We start from the raw sequence: 26,065 nt of genomic DNA on the forward strand, positions 1-26,065 counted from the left end.
ATATATATATATTGTCATTTCAAACCTAAAAGAAATAATGAAAAGGAAGCTGAAAGATAACTAAAGTTTAAGATAACTAAAGTAATAATATTCAAGGAATCAGTCAATTTTTTTCAGTTCTCTGGCATGTTTTGGAGGGGAGAAGGGCGAAAACTTTATGCAAAACAAAATTTCCAAATTTAAAAAAGGCTTCAGAAATCGTTCTTGTTCTTGTCTTAAAAACATTAAGTTCAGTGATCACTTTCTCTTGAAGAAATTCCCAATTTCCTAAGGCAGAATCAATTCCCAATTATTAGATTCTCGGAGCACTTAACCAAGTCTTTTATGTAGCATGTTTAAGGACTTTTAAAAAATATTTTACTAAACTGATACCTCATCTATCAGAGAGATTATAGTTTAGAAATCTCTATGAAGTATATTTAGTACTTCATCTATCACATAAGAGAAACTTACTATTAAATGAATACTGTTTGGATGAATGGAGAAATAAATGTGTTCATGCACGTATCAAGTTCAAGTTCCTGTGTACAGAGGGGAAGAGTTAAACTAGAGGGAACGTTTCAGCTCCCTTCTCTATCCTTCCTCAGCCCCTCTCAAATCCATTCATGCTACTCATTTTATTTTAGGATTGGTTAGACATTGGTTATTTCGACCTACATATTAGGCAGGTATAGGTTTCCCCTGCTCTTCAAAAGTAGAGTTTTCTGATGAAACTCTTCGTAAATTGAAGTGGCATAAACTGAAGAAGCAATTACCCTTAAATCATAGGGAAATTTTTTTTGAGAGTTCCCAGATCCAAAAACTAAGTTACATATAATGCACAAAACTAAAATAATAAAAATAAAGATTGTTTCTAAATAGTAGATAAAGGCTGGAATGATATGTAAATACACAACTTTTATAAAGTAGTGCCTGAGGAAGAGCAGGAGGCAGCATCACACTGCTTGCTTGTCTTGTGATGGCTTCCTGCAGAGAAAACGCTGAGTTCTATCTCACTGTTTGTCTTTTGTCACAAATACAAAATTATTCTTCAGCCTTCTTCCAGTTATTGGAAATAGGAACTAACATTGGTCTTTGGTAAAAGTGGCAAAATACAAATTTTTGAAAAGGGAGTTATCTGTGCACCAGAATCAAACTTCCTGCCTTCCGCATTCTTCAACCTGCTGCTTCTCGGGACTTCTCTACTTAAGCTAATGTATTGAGACTCCAGCCAGAATCTTTTATCTTTGACTTCTCTTTTTTTGCTTCTGCTCACCTCATCAGTACATAGTCATATTGTTTCCATTTCTAAAACAGCTGTTAAATAGTCGTTCAACCACTCATACAAGCATTTAGTGCTTATCAATGATCTTGTGGTCCCGGATGGAAGTAAGTATGGTTATTTGGTATGCATAAAATCAGTCTTTTCTCAAAAAGCTTACTGTCTATGAGAAATAAGAAGAAAATCAGAAATTATTGTATATAAAGATAAGTGCTTGGTAGTTCTATTTCTCTCAGGAATACAGAGAAGAAACAACACAACTAGAAAGAACAGGGAAAGCTTCCTAAACAACATGTTATGTGATATATAGGCATTAGCTCTATGAAGGAGGGTACAAGAAAGCAGTGAGTTATTCAGAGAGAAAGATTAGCAAGAAGTTGTGAGATTTGAACAAATACGGAATTGTTGGGTATTCCAATAGTACCTGTACTAATGCTTGGAAGAGTGGCATATCATTGTTACACATGGGACTAGAGAATGAAAGCAAGGGAGGATAGGTCATAAAGAACCTTGCGTAAGGGCCCGAGGGGCCTTGGTGGTAGCTGTGGTGTGGTAACACATACATGAAGATGTAGGCGCCTCTATTTCTGAATCAGATACAGTGCTGTAAACCAATGTTGTCTTAAAGAAAATTACTTAAAAAGTTAAACAAAAGAATAACAACTTTGTGTGGGTAAAAAAATAATAAAGTGCAAGAGTTAACCTAGAATCTGTGTAGAACATGGAAGGACTTATCCACAAGAATGATATGATGAGATCTGTACTTCACAAAGATTATTCCATCATCAGCTAGGAAGAAGTTTTGAAGAAGTGCCAGCATGTAGGCAGCAAGAACAATTGGAGGGCTATTACAGTAATCTTGGTGAAAAGCAAAGATGGCTTAAACCCTAACTTTGGCAGCAGAATGGTCTTAAGTGTAAAGAGGGGAAATTTTGAGCAACACAAAAGATCTGAGTAAAGCAGATAACTGATGGCCTGAGATCATTCCAGGGTCAGGACAGGGTTTTATATAAGACATTATATAGAATCTGAATGCTGAGTAGGAAGACTACCTTTCTATGGACACAGAAATATAGGGAGAACTGTCATTACATAAAGGCAAAGGTTAGGCCACTATGGTTGCCAAATACATAATGTTCAGTTCAAGATGAACTGAACATTAAAAAATGAATGACTTTTATTATAAATATGTTCCATATATTGCACCTCCAACCTCTTCCCAGCTTCCTTTTCCTGAATGCTAAACATCCCATGGCCTAACTGTAAATTCCTATTCATGTATCATAGCAACTCAAGTGCTATCTTCTCTGTAAAATGTTATCTGAATCCCTTAAAGCTGTTCATTCACAGTAGTACATATTCTGTATTATTCATATGACCATTCGACAGACTTTCCTGTATATCTTTCTCTAGACTGTAAGTTTCTTGAAAGTTAGCATAAGGACTTTTCATCTTTGTTGCCCTAGGGTAAGATATACTGGCTGTCACCTAAGAGTCAGAAATATTTGCTGCCTGAATGAATGTCTTATTTCAGATCTTTATAACAACCCACCTAATTATTTCTATTTCATCTCCATGTTTTCAATTTCACTTCTATTTAAACTATCCCCCATACTGACAATGAAAAAGGTATCTTCTTAAAACATAAATCACCCAGGACGCTTCAGTACTTCAATATATTTGGTTACTTTAGGATGTTCACTGAGCAAAAGGCAACATAAATTTTAATTTTAATCTGTGGATATTTTGTGAGCCCTAAGGTCTACAGTGGTCAGAAAAATTTCCTCCGTTCCCCCCCCCCAGAAATTCCTTTTTAGTGATTTATGAACTTCAAAAATATTGTCACCATTAGTCTAAGTCCACAGCAAACCAGGAAAGTAATTTCTAATGATCTGAACCCCAAACACTGAATAACTTCCTCTAGTTAAACAAATACCACCGGGGTAACAGAGGCACAAATATTTCCTTATTATCTGGGGAAAAAGCTGTATAAAATTTATTAAATGCATTCAAGATAGCTCAAAATTTTGATATTCTTAAAGTACTTTCATAATCATTATGATATGAGATTCAAAAATTCTAAGTAGCATACATTTTATTTTTATCTTTCACTTTTCTTTTTTACCTTTGATCCTTCAGGGCCATTTTGTCCAGGAATCCCAATATCTCCTGGAAAACCCTAAGGAATATAAAAATGTACAGTTTATTTCATAGGAAATTACTTTAAATCTACTGAAGCATGTAAAATTTCCCTTTGCCTTTATTTCATACTCAAAGTAATTTAAACTCCTCAGTAACTCAGTATTAAAGATTAAGATAGGCAGTTAACATTGGAACACAACACTGAGAAAATGTCCTTAAACAACATCCTTTATCAGTTAGTTACAGACCAAAAATCCTCAGACCCAAAGAAAATGTTCTAGTACAAAGAGAGTAGGAGTCGGGCTCTCCCTGGTGGCACAATGGGTTAAAGCACTGCATTATGAAGCTCTCTGAAGCCACTTCAGCATGAGTTCGATCCCTGTGCAGGGAGCTGACCCACATGGCATGGCAGACATCTCCTGACTAGCCCGCTGCTCCCCTCAGCAGTGTGTTTCAGTAGATCTGCCTGTTCTGTTCCCTACCCTGTCTCTGGTGAATAATCTCACCCACTTACAACTCTGGCCTGTACCCCATTTCTGTAAGCATAAATAAATCTTTAAAAAAAGAGGGAGAGCAGAAGTCTTATGCAAAAGTCATTTACAACTTGGGCAAGAGGTGTAATTGGTCTTTTCAAACTGACATGGGGTAGGAGTTCCCTGAGGACTTGCATACTGTAGACTCAATGTTTACTAACTACATGTTAAATTGTAGGGTTTGCACAGGTAGAAATGCAAATAAATTCTCTCTAGTGAATAAAATAACCTCAAAGGTTATGCCTCAATATACAGGACATTAATCAGTTTTATATGTACCTCAATTATCTTGTCCTAACATTCCCATTTTTAATTGTAAATATTTTGGAGTTCCTTAACTCCTCTTTGAATTTGTCTATATACCTTACTGGTTTCATCCATAATCAAGGAGTTTAGTATATTCTTTGAGCCATGTTTATATTTTTCTGGAAATCATGAGTTTACTTTTTTGGAAATTACAGTCAAACAAACCAAAACAACAGGCTCAAGAAGTAGAAACAGACTGCAGTATAAGATTAAATCTGTGTTGGGAATAACTTATAATGTTATTCTAAAATAACCATCTCCAAAATAATACATTACAGTGTGATTCAATTTCATAATAAGCAAATAATTGTAATTTTAATTATGTTGTCATAAAGTTATTTCGGAGATGCTCATTGTTGTGGACAAGGAATAAAAAGAATCAGCATTTTGTAAAAGTAAAAGTGATTTCCATTAAAATATGAGTATGAGGTTTAAAAGGTAGCACAGTGGAGGGTTAAATGTGATGGCAATAAAATTTACCACAGCAAGAACAAAGGCTGACTCAGAATACTGATTTTGGAGAAAAAACAAACAACAAATGAATAGAAAATGATAGCAACTCATCGAGTCTGGATTAAGAGAGAAAATGCTTTGACTCACTATATTTGTATAATAGACAACTTAAAAATTAGATTGTTTATCCAGTAATTTTATACCCTTTCTCTCTAATGTTCCCTGTGCACACAGTGAGAGAAAATCCCTCTGAAATTGATTCACAGCATTCTGTGTTAGTTCCAGCTGAACCACTATCTTGTCTAAAGTAGAATTCATGATCTCTCCCACATGCCTGCTCTTCCTTCCTCCTATATTTACTATTTAAGAGACTGTTCCCTACTGACCACCAGTTTCTAACCCTAAAAAGCTACATATCACCTTTGAACACATTTCTCCTCATCACTATTACCACCACACTCACCACTCATTGAGCTCCATCAATTCCATCTCCAAAATCATTGTCAATTTGCTGCAGACTCCACTACCCTTACACAAGTCACTGTTCTTTGCTTTCATTTGTGTCCATCCTCTACACAGGTTATTCTGACTCTGTAGCCAGACTCAATCTATGAAAATGATCATGCTACTTGGTTGCTAAACTGAGAATAAAATCCAAATTCCTTAATACCTGGCTTAGAGGGGCCTTCATGAATTGAACTTTTTTCAGCTCTCTATTCCCTGTACCCAACACTCCAAATACTATACAACCACAATGCTCTGAAAATACAATCTCTTTTTACTTCTGGGCTTTCATATATACACTTTACTTTGCCATAAATAATTTTTCCTTAATGTCTTCACATGAACAAACTGCTGAATAACATTATAGTTGGAAGTCTTTCTGTGATCTCCATAACTAAGGTCCTTTCTAAATATTCTTACTCTAACCTGTTATCCTATACAATCACCCTAGTAATTTGGCTTATTTTTTTCTCATCAGATTTTAAATTCCTTGAAGGCAGTTTTATGACATATTAACTCTTACTTGGGAGACTAGTACCTGGCCCATAACACAAATAAAAAAAAAAGATAATTATTCCTCTTGTTAAATGATAGCTATTATTTTTGGTTTACAACCTGGTTTACAAACACTATTTCACAGAAATCTTGTCAGTAAAGTAATAATTCCTGTCCATCCTCCAGATAATACCTTGTCATATCAGAAAGCAAACAAGCTATTGAAAATATCAAAACTAGACTCATGTTCAGAGAACTTTTGGGAATTGAGAGATCTAAGTGGCCAGATATGGGACAGTATGAACTTTAATACTAGTAATATTTTGGTTCAAGATGGTGATGTAGGAAGAGCCTTGAAATCACTCTCTTCCACACACACACAAAAAACTACAATTACATATGAAGTAATTTGTATGAAAGATGACCCAAAAGCAATATTAAAAAAAGGCTTCCATAATAAAGGATAAAAGGACAGCATTTAGACAGCTGATCACCAAGGGAGAAACCTCACCTCTCCTGTGGTGATTTATAGTCAGGAGAAATCCTGAAGGGTGGGATGTTTACTTGGGGAGTTATGGAGACAAATAAAGAGATTTGGGCAGAATGAAGAGGCTGATGAATGAAAATAAAATGAAAGAGCAAGATAATGTAACATACCATAAAACACCTTAAGCAAATGGAGATAAACATACTTCATAGTAATAATTATAAAGATTCTAATTAAACCCAGAAGAATGAATGCATTAGGAAAAAGTAAAATAAAACTAAGTACCAAAGAAATGCTTCAGTGTTGATGAATACAATGATAGAATTGATAGAACTGAAAATACAGTGGGGAGGTTTAATAGCAGACTGAGTAAAACAGAGGAGCAGAATTCAAAGCTTGAACACAAAGCAACAGACAGGGGAGCAAATGAAAAAGGATTTTAAAAAAGTAAACATACACGAAGTGACTTCTGAGACAAAATCCAGGGGATTAATTCTCCCAGAAGGAGAAGGCAGAAAGGTACAGAAAATTTAATTGACTTAAAAAAGGATAAAAATTTCCCTACCATGAGGAAGGAAACAGCCAGGCAGAGGTAACTCTAACCATTCCAAATAAGAGAAAATCAAAAGATGCACACCAAAAGATGTTATATTTAAAATGGCAAAAATTACAGAGGAAACCTTAAAAGCGGCAAGACAAAAGCAGTTTTTCACATACAAGGGAAAACCATAAAGCTATTATCAGACCTTCAACAGATAATCAGAGGCCAAAGGAAGTGACGAAACATATACACAATGCTGAAAGGGAAAAATTCCAACTAAGAATTCTATAACCTGCAAGGTTAACATTCAAAACTGATAAAAAGAGTAAAAATTTCAGCAAAAGCTAAAGGAATTCATCACCACTCAACTGGTCACTCAAGACATGTTAAAGAGGTTTCTCTAAACTGGAAAGAACTAGTACTGACATTAAGAAAGCATATGCAAGAAAAATTTAATACGGAAAAGGTAACTGTATGGCAAAAGCAGTGGATCACCACATTCGGAAATGATAAAGATTAAAACACAAAAATATCAAAATTATTGAAAGCCACAATAATTAGCTGAGGGACCCATAGTAGGTAAACCTGTAAAATGAGGTGGCAAATATAAAATGTGGGCGGAGACAGCAATAAAATAAAGGTTGAATATGTTCAAAGTCAAGTGCTATCAACCTAAAAATGTCATACACATGTAAAGTTTACATCGGAAATTCATGGTAACCATAAGCTTACAGTCAATACACAAATGAAAATGAAAACCAAATCTAAGCAAACCTCTAAAAAAAAAAAAGCCATCAAGCATCAAGGGAAGAAAAAGAAGAAAGTAATAGGAGGAAACAGAGTAACAGAGAACAAAGGATTCAGTGACAATAAGTGCATGCACACCAATCACCATCTTAAATGTAAATGGGCTAAATCCTCACTCTGGTTTACAGAGTGGCTGAAGGATTAAAAACAAGACCCAACTATATATCATTTACAAGGGACTCAATTCAGGGGTAAGGATACATACAGACAGAAATAGAAGAAATGGGAGAAAACAGTCAATGCAAATACAAGCTAAACAAAAACAACCCCTAGTTATAGGTATACTTATAATCTGACAAAAAAAAGACTAAAGAATACAAAAAAAGGACAAAAATGGATACTATACAATGATGAATATGAAGATAGAACAGTAATTAATATATATATATACATAATACAGAAGAATCAAAACATATTTTAAAAGTATATTAACAGACCTAAATGGAGAAATTGACAGCACAATAATAATTAATTCTACAATATTTTAACATATTACATCAATGAATTAATCCTCCAGTCAAAAAATCAAGATGACAACACTGGCCTTAAATGGCACACTAGTTTAGAGGGATTTAAAATATATATATACACTACAACATTTAACTCCCAAACAGAAAAATATACATATTTTCAAGTCTGGAACACATGCAATATTCTCAAGGACAGATCATAGGTTGAGATACAAACCTAATTTCAATTTTAAAGATTGACAATCTCCAACCCATAGTGGTACAAAGTTAAAACCAACCACAAGAAAAAGAGGGGGGGAAATCACAAATAGGTGAAGATTAAACATACTACTAATCAAACACTGGGTCAATTAAAAAAATCAAAGGAGAAATGAAAAAATACCTGGAAACAAATGAAGATGAAAATACTATTTTCCAAATCTTTTATGGAAAAGATTTATCCAAATCTTCATGATGCAGCAAAAGTGGAACTAAACTGGATGCTCATAACAAAGCAGGCTTAGCAGAAGCAAAAAAAAAGTACATAAAAGCAACTTCATAGTACATCTACAGGAACTACAAAAAGACAAAGTTCAACATGAGTACAAGGAAGGAAACAGTACAAAATCACAGCAGAAATTAATCAGAAACCAGAAAAGCAACCAAAAATTTAACCAAAAACCAAGAACTGACTCTATGAGAAAAAAAAAATGGCAAAACTTTTGTTAGACTTGCTAAGAAAAAAAAAGTAAATTTAAATAAAATCAGGAATGAAAGAAGTTACAATACCAAAGAAATATAAAAGATCATAAAAGACAAGTAAGAACATCTACATTCCAACAATTTGGACATCCTCTGGAAAAATGAGTAAATTCTTAGAACTGTTCAACCTTCTAGCACTGAATCATGGTGAAGAAAATTTGAACAGGCTGATCTTTAGTAAGGAAAAGAAAAACAGTGATCAAAACCTTCCCCAGAACAAAAGTCCAGTACGAGATGGTATCACTGGTGAAGTCTACCAGACTCAAAGATATAATATCCACAATTTTCAATCTCCTTTAAAAAATTAAAGAGGAAATTACACTTCCCCACCCATTTTTTTAAAATACAGCATTACCCTGATATCAAGATCAGGGAAAAGACATCATAAAACAAGAAAGCTACCAGCCAATGCTTTTGATGAAAATATGTAAAATCTTCAACAAGAACAAACCAAAATCAATACTACACTAAAAGGAACACACATCATGATCAAATATGATGTATCCCAGGTGTGCAAGAATGGTTCAGCATCATACTCAACAGAAATAATTGAAATCTTGTCTGCTAAGATCAGGAACAAGATTATGATACCCATTATCACCATTATCTTTATCCTGGCATTTTAAGTACCATGCAGAGCAAACAAGGGATGAAAAGAAACATATCCAATTGGAAAAGCATTTGTAAAACTGTCACTAATTGCAAATGATGTGTATAAAGAAAAACCCTAAAACTACTGGAAATACAGTATAAAATGAATATACAAAAATAGGTTATTTTTCTACATGTAAACAAATGCCAAAAAAGAAAACAAAGCCATTTGCAATTATAACAAAAATAAATAAATATAAACAAGGATAAAATAAATTTAAACAAGGAGGTGAAAGATTTGCATGCAAAAATTGGAAGACACTGTTGATAGAAATTGAAGACTCTTAAGATACAGAGATATCTGTGTTCATGGATTAAAAGACAGCAGTGTTCATTGAACAGTGTTCATTTTACCTAGAGCAATATACCATGCAATACCTAACAAAATTCCACTGGCGTCATTTACATAGACCAAAAATTCCTAAAATTTGAATCCTAAGAAAAAATGAAATAGGGGTCTCACATATCTCAAACTATACTAGAGAGTTATAGTAAGACATCATTGTTTTGCAATTAAAAGATTCACAGATCAATGGGACAAAATTAATAGCCCAGAAATAAATCCCACATACAGGGACAACTAATTCATAATAAAAAAGGTTAAGAATATTTAATGAAGAAAGGAAGATGTCCTCGTGACTATGGGGTTAGGGAACTGAACAATTTCATGAAACTTGACTGTTTTACACCACACACACAAATTAATTCAAAAATAGAATCAAGACTTAAATATAAGATCTAAAACCATAAAATGGAAGAGACATTAAGTTTTTTGACATTGGCTTTAGAGCTTTCTTGGTGGATTCATCTTCAATAGCAAGGCAGAAAAAAAGCAAAAATAATGGAATGGGACTACATTAAAAGTTTCTACACTGCAAAAGTAAACACTACTAAAGTGACAAGGCAACTGATAAAAAGGAGGATACATTTGCGAATCATATCTGACAAAGCATTAATGTATCAAGGATTTTACTCTTTTTTTCTTCTAGGTGTATTATGTTTTCAGGTCTTACATTCAAGTCTGTAATCTATTTTGAGCTGGTATTTTTGTATGATGTAACGTAGTGGCTCAAACTAGCTTTATTGTTTTTAGAGAAAGCCCTTTCCCAATAAAGATTCTTGATCCATTTGTCCTAAATTAATTGACAGTTTATGTGTGGTTTCTCTATTTGGTGCTTTAATGGTAACTTTAGAACTGCTTGTTCTACTTCTGTAGTGGGAAAACAAAGGTCACTGGCATTTTGATAAGGTTTCATTGCATGTGTGGGTTGCTTTGGATAGTGTGTGTGTGTGTGTATCAATATTATTCCAGTTCATAAGCAAAGAATGTCTTTCCATCTACTTGTGCCTTTAATTTCTTCAGTTTCTTTCATTAATGTCTTATAGCAATTCAGTACTGTTCTTGCTTAAATAGTTTTCTGGGTATTTTATTATTGCTTAAGTAGTTTTCTGGGTATTTTATTCTTTTTGATACAATTGTAAATTATTTTCTTTAAAAAAGACAAGGCTGTATTTGTCTACAGCCCTGTGATTCAGAGGTATAGGATCACATTTTTTCTGATGTATGGCACCATGCCACACCCACCATGGAGGGGTCCATAATTTTGTGCTTGGGACACCCTACAATTTCTCTTTCTGATTGTTCATTATCGGTGAGTACAAAGGCAAATGATTTTTGTGTATTGATTTTGTATGCTGCATCTGCTGCCTTCTTAATAGACGTAGAATAATCAACAATTTTTATCAAGAAGCAGAAAACTGAAGAAGCTTTAAAAATGAAAAAATGTGTTTTCTATTTCCAGATCCCTCACATCTGTGTAATGCACTGAGACGAGCAGAATGACTCAGCTTTCTCTCCAGTAAAAACAGTTTTATTATTCTCTAATCACTAAAAGCTGGAGATAAATTCACATGCATTTTTTAAAAGCAAAAACTGGGAGCCAAAACTCTGGAAGATTTCATTAATTTCCTGGTAAGTCATAAAATACTGCCATTTTGATAGTAGTGAGTTGTAAGTTTGGAGTGTCCTAGTAGAAGAAATATATGATGTTTATGGCATTCACTGAACACATTAGTAGTTCAATTGGAGTGATCTCTTTTTAAAAATTTATTTTAAATTGAGATAATATTGAAATACTCCCAACAAGAATTATCACCATAGTGTATCCATCACCAAATGTCTCATATTCCACCACCATAGATCTTTGTGCTTCCTTTCTTCTTTGTTCTTTCCCTTTTTTACCCTCTTCCTGACTTCTTGTTTCTGTTCTGCAGTCACTTATCAAGGGTTAGTTTTTCAGTTCCTCTTTAATAAATTTGTGATTTCATATTCCACATATTAGTGACAACACCTGGTATTTCTGTGTCTCTTTTTTCACTTAGCATTATCCTTTCAAGCTCCACCCATATTGCAGCAAATGACATGCATTTATCTTTGTTGATCATTGAATGGTGGTCCATTGTGTCTATGTATCACATCTTCATAACCCACTATATGTTTCCTTTTAGTTAAATAAAAAAAATAGGAAATGGAGAAACCATCTACAAATAAATCAACCCAAGGATAACCTAATCAGAGTATACTGGTAAAATGAAACCAGTGGCAATCTGAACAACTCTCAATTGCATTACATTAAGTGAAAAAAAGACCAAAAAGGAATATACATGGTATAATCCCACATTAAAGTTACATTAAAACTTTCGAAAAATGCAAATTAATTAATAGTGACCAAAAGAAGATGAGTGACAGCCTGGGAAGGGAAGACACAGGAGGACTAGAAGGAAGTGATTACAAAAGGTGAACAAGGTCATTGTGAAGGTCACAGATTGTGCATGCAAGACAAACAATGACCCCATACAATTAGAATATGCAGATTATTCTATGCGATTGTACTTCCATAAAGCTGTAAAAAAGGTAACTGTTTTTGGATTGTCATTTTATTAGTGATATTTTGGTTATTGTAGATAACTGCTTTCAACTAAACAAGCATTTGTAACATTTGGAAGAATTTTAGATGGAAAACAGAATTTATTCATTGAACTCACCTTTAGAAAAAAACAGTAAAGTTCAGCTTTCAGATTGAGTAGCATTCAATTACAATAGGTTGAAAACAAAATGTGAATTTTGGAAAATTGAAATGTTTCTTATGGTTTACAAGGTAACTTAAACTACTCTGTTGCCATTATAGGTAAGAGTGGTATTTATATATTTGTCATGAAAATTTTCAATTTTTCATTTATCGTGATAATCAGTGTGTTTTATGTCCACAAGGACCCCCATACTATTTGGCTTCAGTTCATCTTGGAAGTAGTTTCCAAAACTAAACAAAGTAGTAATGAATATATTCCTTAGAAAACTGGACATATTTTAAAAAAGATATTTAAAAATGATAAAATTAGTAAACATTTAAGATAGGTAATGTAAACTATGAATCTCTACAGGGTAAAGCTATCAAAATCTAGCCATGCTGGGCATACAGTATAGTCAATAAATTTCTGATGGTGCAAATGACCAGATTAAAATAGCTTGAATAACTGTAATTTGAATTATACAGTTTCAAAAATTACCACTTATCTGAAAATTTAAAAAAATTAAATAAATCTCTATTCCTTCTCTCCTTCCACCCCAGTAAAAATTGACCTGCATAGTTTCTATAGATATGATTAAAATTTAACAAGAAAGAACACATCCAGAGGGAGAAATGTTCTGCAGAGGGGCAATTTGGTTTAAGACATCAATCCCAGAAATAATACAATTTTGTTCCCTAGCATATGTGAAAGCACATGTAGTATAGTGATTCTAAGTAAAAAAGTAATTAAAAAAATAACCTTTTCTGATTGAGAATAACCAATCCAGCAGTTAATGCCAAAATTTTTTTTAAAGGTAGGATAGAAGTAATACATTCGCTGTAGAAATTAGAATTTAGCATAGGACAGTGTACAAATTAGGGAACTTTTTTTTTTCCCTGAGAAAACCACAACTAGAAAATAAGACCTTCTAGAAAACATGAAAAATAAAGATCCAGCTACCTAGCTTTTTTTCATTTTCTTTTGCTGTTTTAGATTTAAAAAGTCAACCGAGATTTTTTGATTATATGGTAGAAAATCTTTGTAACTGATTATTGCCACTCACATATTTTTCTTTTTGTAAATCTACATATTTAAGCGATGACTTTAGAACCACTGAATTCCATATGTAAAGCATCCTAAAAACCAGCAGAGAAAAACCCACAAAGACAATAATGATACAACATACATTCTGTTCTAAACAAGACTGTGTTTAAGTAGTATTTGTAGTATGTTTGAAGTCATGCTTAAAAGAATCTACAAAGTTAATTTCGAGGTCACACACCTACTACTGACATCCACACAAAGCTACATTAAATCCAATTTAAAATAAACTGTTTTAACTAGTATTTTATGCTTAGGTTTGAATAACCTATAATGAGAAAAAGCAAATTAACACCGACTAGGCATGAGAGGAAGGGGGTTGAGCAGGGAAATTGAAAGGACAAATAAACAAGATTAACAGAGATGTTGTAGTTTGAGAGATATGCCTACTATCTTCATTTTGGTGATGGCTTCACAAGTTGTGCATGTTATAAAGGAGCAAATCATACTTTAAATACAATGCAAATCATACTTTAAATACAATGCAATTTGTTAAAAGACAGTCATACCTCGATAAAACTATAAAACATTGTAATTGGTATTGGGTATTTCAGATTTGCAATCATTTAAAGACCTTTAAAGAACATGCCCCATATAAAAATTAGTGAAGCTCAGTTTTCAAATTTTCTTGGTATAACAGTATGACTATGTTTTGAAATGTAACCATTGGGTATTATTTTAGGTATTCAATATGTACATATTTGACTCATTTTGAATTCATATAAATGTCTTAGAGACTATAACTCACTAATTCAATATATAGTTATAACATATCAGCCGTTGTTCTTGTCACTGAATAAACACTGCAGAATAAAAAGAAATTCCCTGGCTTCAGAGGATGTATATCCTGGAGACTATCTCAAAGACACCCTATTCAAGGTATGTATATTGTGGAAGTATATAGGAAGTTGGTGACAAGAAAAGCAGATTTATAATGTGAGGAAATGACATGTATCAAGTGTTTTTGTTCTGTGTGCACAGCTATGGGACTGTGTCACTTTGCTTCTCCCCCTACTCCCCCCCACCTTTTTTTTTTTTTCCAAATGGAAAGAATATTGTGGCTCTCTTGCCTTCTTTCTAAAATCACACACTGATGAACTGAGATGTAGACTTCATTGAGACGAATGCCTTTTCCCCCAGAACCAGGCCCTGTTGTCTTAGGCAACACTTAATTATATTAATTGGGTTATCATCTCTTAGAGAGGGAAGAATATATTTTCAGTTGAGGGTGGGTGCCATATTTTAGTTAGCGGCATTCTTAAAACTATGCAAGAGGGAAGAGGAGTCAAGACATAAAATGTAGAAGACATTTTTTTATCTACTCACCATGTCTTTGGGATACCTCCAAGTGCAAACTATATATTCTGGTTCCCACCCCAGTTTCCAGTATGAGTAAATGACTCAAATCCTGCCAACTATGATACCCTAGTCCCATAGCTGTTGTGACTATTTAAAGCTGATTATATATTCCAAGCCAAACTGGCTGGTGTCCACCTTAAAATTTTTACTGGAGTCATATAGGAAGAAAAGTGCTTTCTTTTTGCTACCATTGCTAAATCTACAGAATATAAGCTTAGAGCTGCCAAGAGCCACCTTTTCCACAATGGGTCCTGTGAATGAAACCAATAGATAAAAGTGAGGCTAAGACAAGACAGAGTGTCTTGATTCTATCTATTGAGCTATATCCAGCCAAACTCTTGACACATACAGTGTGGACCTTCCTCATTATACTAACAATCCTGATTTTTTTGGCTTCAAACAATTTGAGTTATTTTTCTGTCCCTTTTAATGGAAGAGCTGAGCAAAACATTGGCTAATCGCAGCAAATGTTTAAATATACCTACCTTCTTATACCTATGCCGCAATATGCTTGTACTCTGTTTCCATTTGATTCCACTGAAGTCCTTACCATTTGTCTGTCTGTGCTCAAGCAACCATACTTTTTGGAAGTCTTCCTTAACTTCATGCCACAGGTTTCTTCATTTAGACTATTAGTTATTAACTTAAAGGTAACATGCACAGTGCTGTACGCCAACATTACCTCAGTAAAAATAAATATTAGGCCCTCCCTTGTGGTGCAGTGGGTTAAAGCACAGCACTAAGAAGCTAAAGCCACTTCAGCAGGAGTTCAATCCCTGCCCCGGAGGTGATCCACATGGCGTGGCAGACCTCTCCTGACTTGCCCGCTGCTCTCCTCAGCAGTGTGTTTCGTTGATTTGCCTGTTCTACTCCCCACTCTGTCTCTGGTGAATCCTCTCACCACCCCTGCACCTCTGGCCTGTACCCTAGTTCTGTATGCATAAATCTTAAAAATATATATATTAAAAAAGATTTATTAAAAAAATTTAAAGAGAGAATGTCATCTGTAGCCAAAGGCAGAGTGCTTACTATCCATATAGTAATGTCTCTTTCTGGACTACATTATTTCTATAACTGCCCAAGATAAAAGAATAATTTCTCTAAACTCAAAGTTCCTCCTATGTAATGCAACCTGCTTCATATGTAAATGTTATTCAGCCTTCCTTCACAACACTGCATGAGAATTTAGCCTCAGTGAATCACTGCAAAAATGTTGATACTCTGGACTGCTATTGCTGAGAGTAATTTGTCCTTTATACTAAAAGTTGGTTTTTTTAGATTTATTTATTTATTCATATAGAACTGGGGTACAGGCCAGAGACGTGGAGGGTGAAAGGATTCACCAGAGATAGAGTGGGGAGCAGAACAGGCAGATCGACGAGGTACACTGCTGAGGGGAGAAGCGGATGGATCAGGAGAGGTCTGCCACGCCATGTGGTCACCTCCGGGGCAGGCGGGAATCGAACTCATGCAGAAGTGGCTTAAGCTTCTCAGTGCTGGGCTCTAACCCGCTGCGCTACCAGGAAGGGCCCTATCCCAGAAGTTTTATGTTACTACTAGAAAGCTTTAAACTGTCAGTCAAACTGCAAACAGAATAAAGGTCACAGATCCTTCATGGTCCCTGACAATTGTTGATGAAGGTGGGATACTGATAAAAACATAGATTTCTGCAAGGAAATTTGAAGATTGCACCAAATGATCAATGGGAGTCAGTAAAGTCCACCAAAATAGGGACTGGACATATTGACCACTGTCCAGTCAACTACAATAAATGGTCTTTTACTTTATTATCTGTTAAGAGGAAAAGTTGGGCAAGTTGTCTTTAGGCCAATTGTCAACACCAGTAATAAGAGGTCTCCTTAATAACAATTGCTCTAGTTTTGTTAATGCTTCTCTAAGAATGATTTCCTTATCTGACACAAGCTATGCAACGGCTATCATCTGACAGATTCGGGTAGCTCGGGAAAAGCTCTGAAAAATCAGACTTTCCACGCTAACTTATGTTATGACCTCCCTTTTTTGTATAATCGTAATATCAAAATATTCTGAGCAACTTTCAGCTTACAATTGGATTGCCTCAGCCACATAAGGCCTGCCTGCCCTGACAAGCAAGCACTGTACCAGGGTGAGAAATTCCTCTGAAGTCAAAAGTGACTTAACAACTGGCTGATCAATAAAAAAGCAAAAGGGCCATTTCTGCAAAGTCACTGCTGGATGGAGGAAAACCCAAATCTTATCATTCTACTATCTCACCTAGCCTTCTATTCAGCTTCTACAGAATTACTCAAACTTCTACTGTCTGACTTTAGATATGGAAATTCATCCAGGTTGCCTGTTTTAGAGCTAGTCAAGTTTTTTACCTGCTACACTTCAAAGCAATTCACAAAAGTCTTTCTGGCTAGTCTTTCAGGATTCTACTATCCAGTCTTTAGATAAGAAAATTCACCTATGTCTCCTATTCAGAGCAAATTATGCTTTCTACTGTCTAGACCTCAAGGAAACTTACTTAAAACCTTTTAGCAAGTTTCTTCAAAGAATTTTTCCGAAACTTGATTAGCAAGAAATTTCCTCTTCCTGCCTCCCAAGATGTCTCAGGTAGAAAAAACCATCAAATAACAGATAAGGTTTAAAGGACTTTATTCTTATCTATCTTCACTATAGTAATATTAGTCTTAAACTTTGAGCACCTATGTACCTCTTTTTTAACCTTGATTTTAGAATGTTACAATCTCAAGTAAAGGTCAAAGGACCCCAGACCATTCTTAAAAAAAAGGTGATTGTGATCTCAACCCCTGTCGTATGCTAATGCCATCCCCCTGCCTGCTTGAAATGTATAAAATAAACCTCTGCTGAAGGCAGAGCAGGAAGACTTGTACCCAGCTCCCGTGTCTTCCTCACTCCCACTCCTCTCCCCCTCTTGGAATCTCTGCATGCCAACGCCTTCCCATCTTAGGGTCCTGCCTGTGTTCCCTCCAGCTGGTCTCCGACACTTAACAATCTGATGAGCAGCCTTAGGTATACCTCATTGTAACAACTAGTACTCAGATTCATCCTGAATAGGTAAAACATTCCAGCCTCCTCAGAAAATAGTTACTCAGAAAGATACATCTGAATTAGATTACATATAAATAAATAACAGAAAATGGGAAAGCTTCCATGCAGGGTAAGTCACATGATCAGACCTATGCCTCTGGGCAACCTGCATGGCACAGAACAGTGAGTAAAGCTGACTAAATGCATATTCCTTGAATTAGAGTAATGGAAAGTTGTAAAACTAGCTTGGCACCAACTCCGTAAAATTCCAAGCTGTCTGAGAGAACAGAGTAGGCAGGCCTCATGACACATCTCTTGTCTGTCTGTCTAATCAATCTATCAATTATATATATATATATATATCTTATACATGCATATATCTATATCTTTCTCATGAAACCTTCCCTAACCCTCTGCTCTTATGTTACTCTCCTAACACTGCAGTGTAATGACAACTTATTTAATTCTCACATGATGCCCCTATCCTTATTAACACTTTTTCCAACTAGCCTACAGACTTATCAAAATTATAAATACATCACTTTTTGTACATCCTACAGTTTTACTAAATGCAGCTTTGTAGTAGGAATACAAGAAACAATTTTTTGTTGTCTGATTGAACCACATTTTCTTTCTGGGTTACTTTTTGAGTAATAACTAAAAACATTGTATTACTCAACCAAACCAAAGTGATTAAAGATAACAACTAAGTCTCAGTGGGAAATCCATCCAGCTCTAAGATCTATTCAGCTAAATACAATTGAACACTATATGTCATAAGGCAGGTTTATTCCAGTTAAAGTCTACTGAGGCACTAAATGGACATTTGGAAGCATGCTTTTGCTTGATATGAGCAATTCTCCAAATGAACTTCAGTCTTTGCCTCTTAATGAAGACCACCCTGGTGGAAAAAGATTCCACTTCTTGGTCACTTTTGGTATCTACATAATTAGAGGTCCCAGCTCATTTTTATAGTAATCAACTGGCCCCCTTTACCAAGAACATACCAAATTCAACTATTTGGTAATTGTAGTAGCCCAAGGGGTTTAACAGCTGAATCAACAAGTATTCTAACTATTTGGCTACCACATTTGATGGTGGTTTGCTGCCAGAACTAGAAGGAAGCATGAAGTTAGTATTCCAAATTGATACTACTATGCTTAAAGAAATAGAAGATTCCTTTAAAACATTTCCCACATGTTTTTATTAAAAGCAGACATAGAACCAGTATGGTAAAAAAAATTGTTTTAAGATGTTTTAAAGTGGTGTTTTATCTTGCAACACTTCAAATATATATATGTGTGTGTGTATGTGTGTATATATGTGTGTGTATATATATGTGTGTATGTGTATATATGTGTGTATGTGTGTGTATATGTATATATGTATGTATGTATATATGAATATATGTATATATGTATACACACACACACACACACTTTCTTCTTTTTAAAATCAGTTTAGTAATTTGCCTAGGATTAGGAAGCAAGAAATAATTTTTGTATTGTTTGGAAGTGATATTTGTTCAGGTGGTCTTTAATAATGCAGGGTTCTATTCAATCCCAGTTATTTACCATTTACAATGAAAACTTCAGTGTGTGCTTTTCACCAACTCTTATCAAGTCTTATGTGATTTCAGGACTAAAGATACTAGCCAGCAATCCTGGTCAGTCTTGTCCTTCCTGGTTAGTAGCTCAGATGACCAGCTGGTGGTATAATCAATTTGACCAGCAATCAGATGTTTTCAATCACCCCCAAACAGTCCTTCACTCATTAATGATACCCAAATATTACAAATCAAGGTTCATTCTATTAGTTCTGGGTTTCTGTTTGCTTTTGAACTGTAAATATTCTTGAGAAATATTTATATTGCCATTAACTATTAAACTTGGAGTAAAGTATATCAAATCTTTCTCTAAAAGCATACTTTGAATAGAAGGTACATTATAAAAGAAAAAGAAAAAAACATTGATTTAAAAGGATGAACAGAATTCATTTCCAAGAGGGAAATAAAATAGAAAAAAGAAACCAGGGGTCTCTGGAAATAAATTCTTTGACTATATATGCATGATTTTTGAGGTTCACCCCTTCTAGGTATTATGAGAATGAAATGATTTTTAACTTATTTTTCCAAACCTAACATATGCAATGTCCAAGGAAAAATATAGTTTGAATTGAATACTGATTTTATGAATATTTATTCTTTGAAGTCATAACCTAATCCAATTCACTTCAGTATTTTTAGTGAATAATAATTACATAATAGATATCTTTTTTTTTTTCATAATAGATATCTTTAAGAGATCGGTTGACAATTGATGGTCAGACAGACTGTCTAAAGAGGAGCCTCAAGACCAAGAATACTCCTAAAATTAGGTGGACCTTTGGATCTGTGGGGTAAATCACATGATACAAATAATATTACATGGGGAGAGAATGTAAAAGAGTAGTGTCCCTATTCGAGATAAAAAGTATGATAGGCGGTGATCTCTATCCAACCACTGCTTAATTCACCAGGCTAGTTCCAATGGACACCAGCTGGATTCTGGGGAATGACTACAGACATTCTCCAACTGCTGTTGCTGATTACTGGGGCTTCCCACATGAGATATGTAGTCACTGATTTGGCAAGCATGCTCTTTTCCTTTGTAATTAAAAAAAAAATCAAAAACAGTTTGCAATCACATGGACTGGACAACAATATTAACCAGTTTTGCTGGGCTCTTCTGCTCCTGTCATCATAATAGTAATATAGTCTGAAGAGATCTGGACCTTCAAGAGCACAGGCAACAGAACCTAAAATGATTAGGTAGAACTATATCAAGCTAGAGTTTCTGCATAGTAAAGGAAACAATAAATTGAAAGGTAACCTAGAGAATGAGAGAAAATATACACAAAGCATATACATGATAATGGATTGCTCTCCAAAATATGTAAATAACTCATACATGTCAATAGCAGAACAAATAATCTAATTTTAAAATGAGCAAAGAATAGACATTTTTTCCCAAAGACGACATACAAATAAATGGTCAATAGCTAAAGGAAAACTCACTCAACATCAAGTCACAGAAATCCAAATCAAAACCACAATGGGATAGCATCTCAGGGAAATGCAAAGAAAACCACAATGAGATAGCACCTCACATACTGGAATGGCTGTTATCAAAAAGATAACAGATAATAAATGCTGGTGAGGATGTGGAGGAAAAGGAGCCCTTACACACTGTTAGTAGAAATGACAAAGTGGTACAGACAAATGGGAAATAATGTGCTAGCTACTCAAAAATTAAAATTTGAATCATAATTTGATATAACCATTCCCTTTGTAAGTATATATCTGAAAGAATTTAAATCAACCTCTCAAGGAGCTATCAGTAGACCCATGTTCAATAGTCAATATGTGGACAGAACCTAAATGCTTTTAAACATAGAAATATATAAAGAAAATGTGGGATACATACATGCATTTATACCTCATTATACATGCGATGGAATATTATTCAGCCATAAAGGAGGAGGAAATTCTGCATTTTTTGACCTTGAGGGCATTATGCTAAATGAATTAAATCAAGCAGAGAAAGACAAATGCTATATGTTATAATTTTTATGTGGAACAAAAATAAAAGGTTCATTCCATAGAAACAGAATAAAATGGTGGTAGTAAGGGCTGTGGAGAGTGAGAAATGAAGTGATGTAGGTCAAAGGGCACAGAACATACAAATTCTTAATTTATATCACTATTTTAATTAATGACTGTATTATCTTCATCTTAATGAACATCCCACCACACACACACACACACACACACACACATACATATATATATATATATATATAACTATGATGTCATATAGTTAAATATGCACAGTTATATTTGACACTTATTTTAAAAACATACTACAAAGGTTTTATGTTCTAGTAGTTCAAGAATAGGCAATGATAGAAGTGGCATAGAAACAAAGTCTGACAGAGACTGAAACAGCATGGAAATTTAGTATATGATAGATGTGCTAGCTTAAAATAAGTGAAGCAAAGAAATCTTGACTAACAAATGGATTTGGGACAATTGAGAAAATAAAATTACATATATATCACAACATTCATTTAAAAAATCTTGTAATGTGTCAGGGAACTATGTATAAAAAAGGAATCAGCAAGTAGTAGAAGAAAAAGTGGGTGATGTTTTTATAACCTGGACATATGAGAAAGTTTTCTGCCTAGGACTTAATATCTAACTTCAATAGAATATCGACAAATTTGGTTAAATATTTTCATTTTCACAAACCAAAGAGAAGTAAAATCAAAAGGAAAGAAATTGAAGAAAATATTTGCAATATCAATCAAAGGTAAAGGACTAACTTACCTATTAAAAATAATTTATACACATGTAGAGGTTACCCCACAGAAAAGTAGGCAAAACATAGAAACAGACATTTTACAAGAAAGATAAAAACATATATTAAACACATTAAAAATGTTCAATTTCAATCTAACTAAACAAATATGCTCAGAGAAATGCTGATGGGAATATAAATTTGAACAAGTCCTTTAGAGAAGAATTTAGCAATATCTTAATTTTACAGAAAGAAAAACATTTTTTTTTAATCCAGAAATTCCAACTCCAGAAGTTTAAGTTGTAGCAAAACATATAACCCTACAAAAACACATTTGCACAAGTATATTCACTGCAACAGTGCTTATAATTTCAAAATGCTGGAGAGGTTCTTTCCATACAGGGGAGAAGAAGTGGATGAACAATGATATATCCAACAATGATATATCCACACAATCAGATACTACGCAGCTATAAAAGTGAATGGTGAAGACCTCTATGAACTACCTGCTATAATTTTCAGGGTATTAACATTTTTCATTTTTAATTTTAATACAAGTTTTTAAAAAAAGGCAACTGTGAAAGAATACCTGTAGTGTGTATCCTTTTATGTAAGAAAAAATCAGAGAAAATTGACATCTGTTCATAAACTAAACAAGCACACACACACACACACACACCTGTTACAATTGCTTTCACTACATACACACACACACATAATTTACCATGAGTTTCAGATCTATAATTTCCCATACATTCATGAAACCAATTTCCTGTTTGTCCTATAAACACTCAGGTCTAACAAATTCAAAATGAAAGCATTATATCCAATCACTCTGAATATTTTACTCCTCTTTAATTTTGTGGTCACAGTCTACCAAACTGTTCGAGCAAGAATTATCAAAATTATCTTGTACTCCTTTTGCATAAACACAATGAACTAAACAAAAAAGTTCAAGTATCACGAATTATATTTTTTAATTATTTCTTGAATCTATCCTTTCCTCTTCTTTCTTATACCTCCAACCATTAATTCCCTGGTCTTTCTTTATTCTATTAAATAGACTTTAATTTGTCAGGCAAACTTTTTCTCTATTTTATACTTTCTTCTGCTACCATGCAAATAACACAAACACAAGTTTGATAATTCCATTCTCTCCAGTAAAGATTTTTGATTTGGTAGTGAAGGTGGTATATTAACATTTGAAGGGTGTGATCCTCTAACTCTTAACCTTATTCAGAGTTGCAAACCAAAAGTAACCTTAGTATAAACACACAATTGTTTTTTCTTAAAAAATCTTTGATCACCACTATAGGATAAGTCTAAATTTAGAAAAACTTGTAAGATTCTATATCTCAAAATTCACCCAATGTTAAGTAGAAGCTTTTTAGACTTGATAAGACTATTAAAATTTTCATTCTTAAAACTGAAATTCTATTAAAGCCGTATATTGAGGTAGACTTGGCTAAGTGTTGCCTTAGAGATGGTGGCCTATGTATTACTTCCTTATGACCAAGAAATTACAATCTTTGGATTAGGCTCCATTTTCAGTACAGCTTACACCAACTAGAGCAAATACAGGTTAAATTTTTAGCCACCCCCCCAAAAAAAATATTTAATGTAGTTAAGGAACAGAATGGGCACAATGTGACAAAATTAGAGTTCAGAATCTTACACTAGTTATATAGAAATCAAAGACTGAGGCAATGTTTTGAATAGTGATGATAAATCATAAAGTAGCAAAGTCAACAGAGAAAAAAGGAAACATCTTTTTTAAGACCCTTAGTAAAAAAAAAAAAAAAAGGCCTATGCATCCTTTACCTAGCTTTATGAAAATAGTACAAAGATTTAAAACTGCAGTAATAGAAAGAAGTGACATGGTTCTTCCTAACTCATGTACCATCTGCAACTAAAGTTAGAATAATTCACCTTCTTAGTTACAATTTTTAAAGATAATAAAAGATAAACTAGATGTATTCTCAATATGAAAAGACAGGTAAATAAAATTCATTCTAGGACAGTTTTCATGGAAATAAAAGAGTAGAGACTCATAAAAGAGATAAACATATGATTTTGTTAATTATTATTTTAGTTATCTGATAACTTGTAATTACTTAAAACATTCCTTTTCTTCCTTCTTATAAATTAGGCACAATCCCGTATTTTAGGTTTTTCAAGCATCATTGCCTAAAGTGTTTTAAAAATTAGATAAGAAGAAGAAACATTTGCCAGATAAACCTGCCAAACCTTAGGCAGCTGTGGAGCGAGGCCAGTGGTGTTTACAGAGAGGGAGACACCAGCTGGAATGTCCCTCTCCTGGAAACTGCTGCTCTGACACTAGGGGAGCTGCTTTCTTACCCTGACTTATTTATTCTGAGGCCAAATTCAGTTTCTCAGCTTTACTTCTGCATCTCTGAATTAGATGTATATGTGCACAGATGTACTCAGACTGGTTTATCTTTCTGAACTACAATGAGCATCAGGAACTTTATCTATGATTTCTTTAAAACCTGAAATATTTCATGTCAGATGCTTATGTTTTATAATATCGGTCTTGCTCCAAAGGAAAAGAAAAACATTAAGACAGAGTGAAAATTTCTAAGAATATACAAGCAAATTTGTTGTATGTACTCAAATTTAGCTGTATATACTCTAAAATATGAAATCCAAAGGATATATGTACACTAGCAAAAATTGGAAGTATTTTGCATTTAAAATTCAGTAGCACTCATGTCTTAAAATCTGATTTCAAGCCCCAGGTATATATTAATAATTGTTGTGCAGAATAAATAGAACAAATAACTAGCTGAGATATTTTTGGGACTTAAATGTGGCAATAACTTTTCTAGTTCCTTTAGGTCACTGTGACAAATATTTTAACAGATATAATCTCAAGAGGTAATCTTTTTAAGTCCACTATGTAAAAAATGTCTTACCAATCATTTCTAGTTTTTATGATTTTCATTTCAAATTTATTATCTTTCCACCAACATTTTACCTCTGGTCCTGGAGGGCCAGATGGTCCTTGAGGTCCTGGGTCACCTACTTGGCCCTAAAATAGGGGAAGTCAAAGTATAAATATTAAATAAATACAGCATGAATATTAATTTTAAATTATTTAAATAAATAATTTAATAAAATCGATTTTATAAGTTGAAGTATATTCATTTAATAACAAATGCTGATTTAATAATACTAATTTAATTATAAAACTGTAAGGTATAAATAATAATTTAATAATAAAAATTTGATAAACTCTTAGAAGGAACCAAACATATGGAAAGCAAACACAAAGTTGTAACAAATTTACAGCAAAAGAAATTCAATAGATTACACCAAACAAAGTTGTAATGCCTTTTCAGAAAGACTTTACTTATAACCATCACTGGAAAACTTTAAGAAAATGTGAACACAAACAATACTTTTTAAAGGGATACTTGGGAAGTTCAAGAAAAATATAGTGCTTCTCAAAGATACAATAAAGTTTGACTTAAAGTAGAGAAACTCTACATGAGGAATTGATTTCATAATAACCTGAGTCCCAGAGAAACACTACTGAACTTACTTTTTGTGTCATATTAAATTTCCATGGGAGTTTCAAATTTGATTTAAATAGGCCTCAGATTACATAAAATTGCAAGATACAATATGGGTTTATGAACATTCCCAGAACAAAGATACCCCTAAACACTAAATCCTTCCTAGTGTCATGTTTGGGTATCTTCACATAAAACAGAATACAATACAAATAATGTAGTCAAGTGCAGAGAGAATA

At 33.8% G+C, this 26,065-nt stretch overlaps 1 protein-coding gene across 9 annotated transcripts in view; it reads right to left on the reverse strand.

The window, feature by feature from the left end:
- COL24A1 (collagen, type XXIV, alpha 1) overlaps nt 1-26,065 on the reverse strand; it is a 247,039-nt gene that overhangs the window by 138,918 nt on the left and 82,056 nt on the right. For all 9 annotated transcript variants that reach the window (XR_001145261.1, XM_012722607.1, XM_012722606.1 and 6 more), the window contains 2 exons: nt 25,289-25,342; nt 3,387-3,440 (listed from right to left, as the gene is read on the reverse strand). Coding sequence is in view for 8 of the 9 variants with exons in the window: in XM_012722607.1 (XP_012578061.1) it covers nt 3,387-3,440; nt 25,289-25,342 (108 nt within the window). In the remaining variant the exon portion in view is untranslated. The remainder of the gene's footprint in view (nt 1-3,386; nt 3,441-25,288; nt 25,343-26,065) is intronic.

Source organism: Condylura cristata, unplaced genomic scaffold (assembly GCF_000260355.1).
Source record: "Condylura cristata isolate star-nosed mole 26May11 unplaced genomic scaffold, ConCri1.0 scaffold00008, whole genome shotgun sequence".
Lineage (NCBI taxonomy): Eukaryota > Metazoa > Chordata > Mammalia > Eulipotyphla > Talpidae > Condylura > Condylura cristata.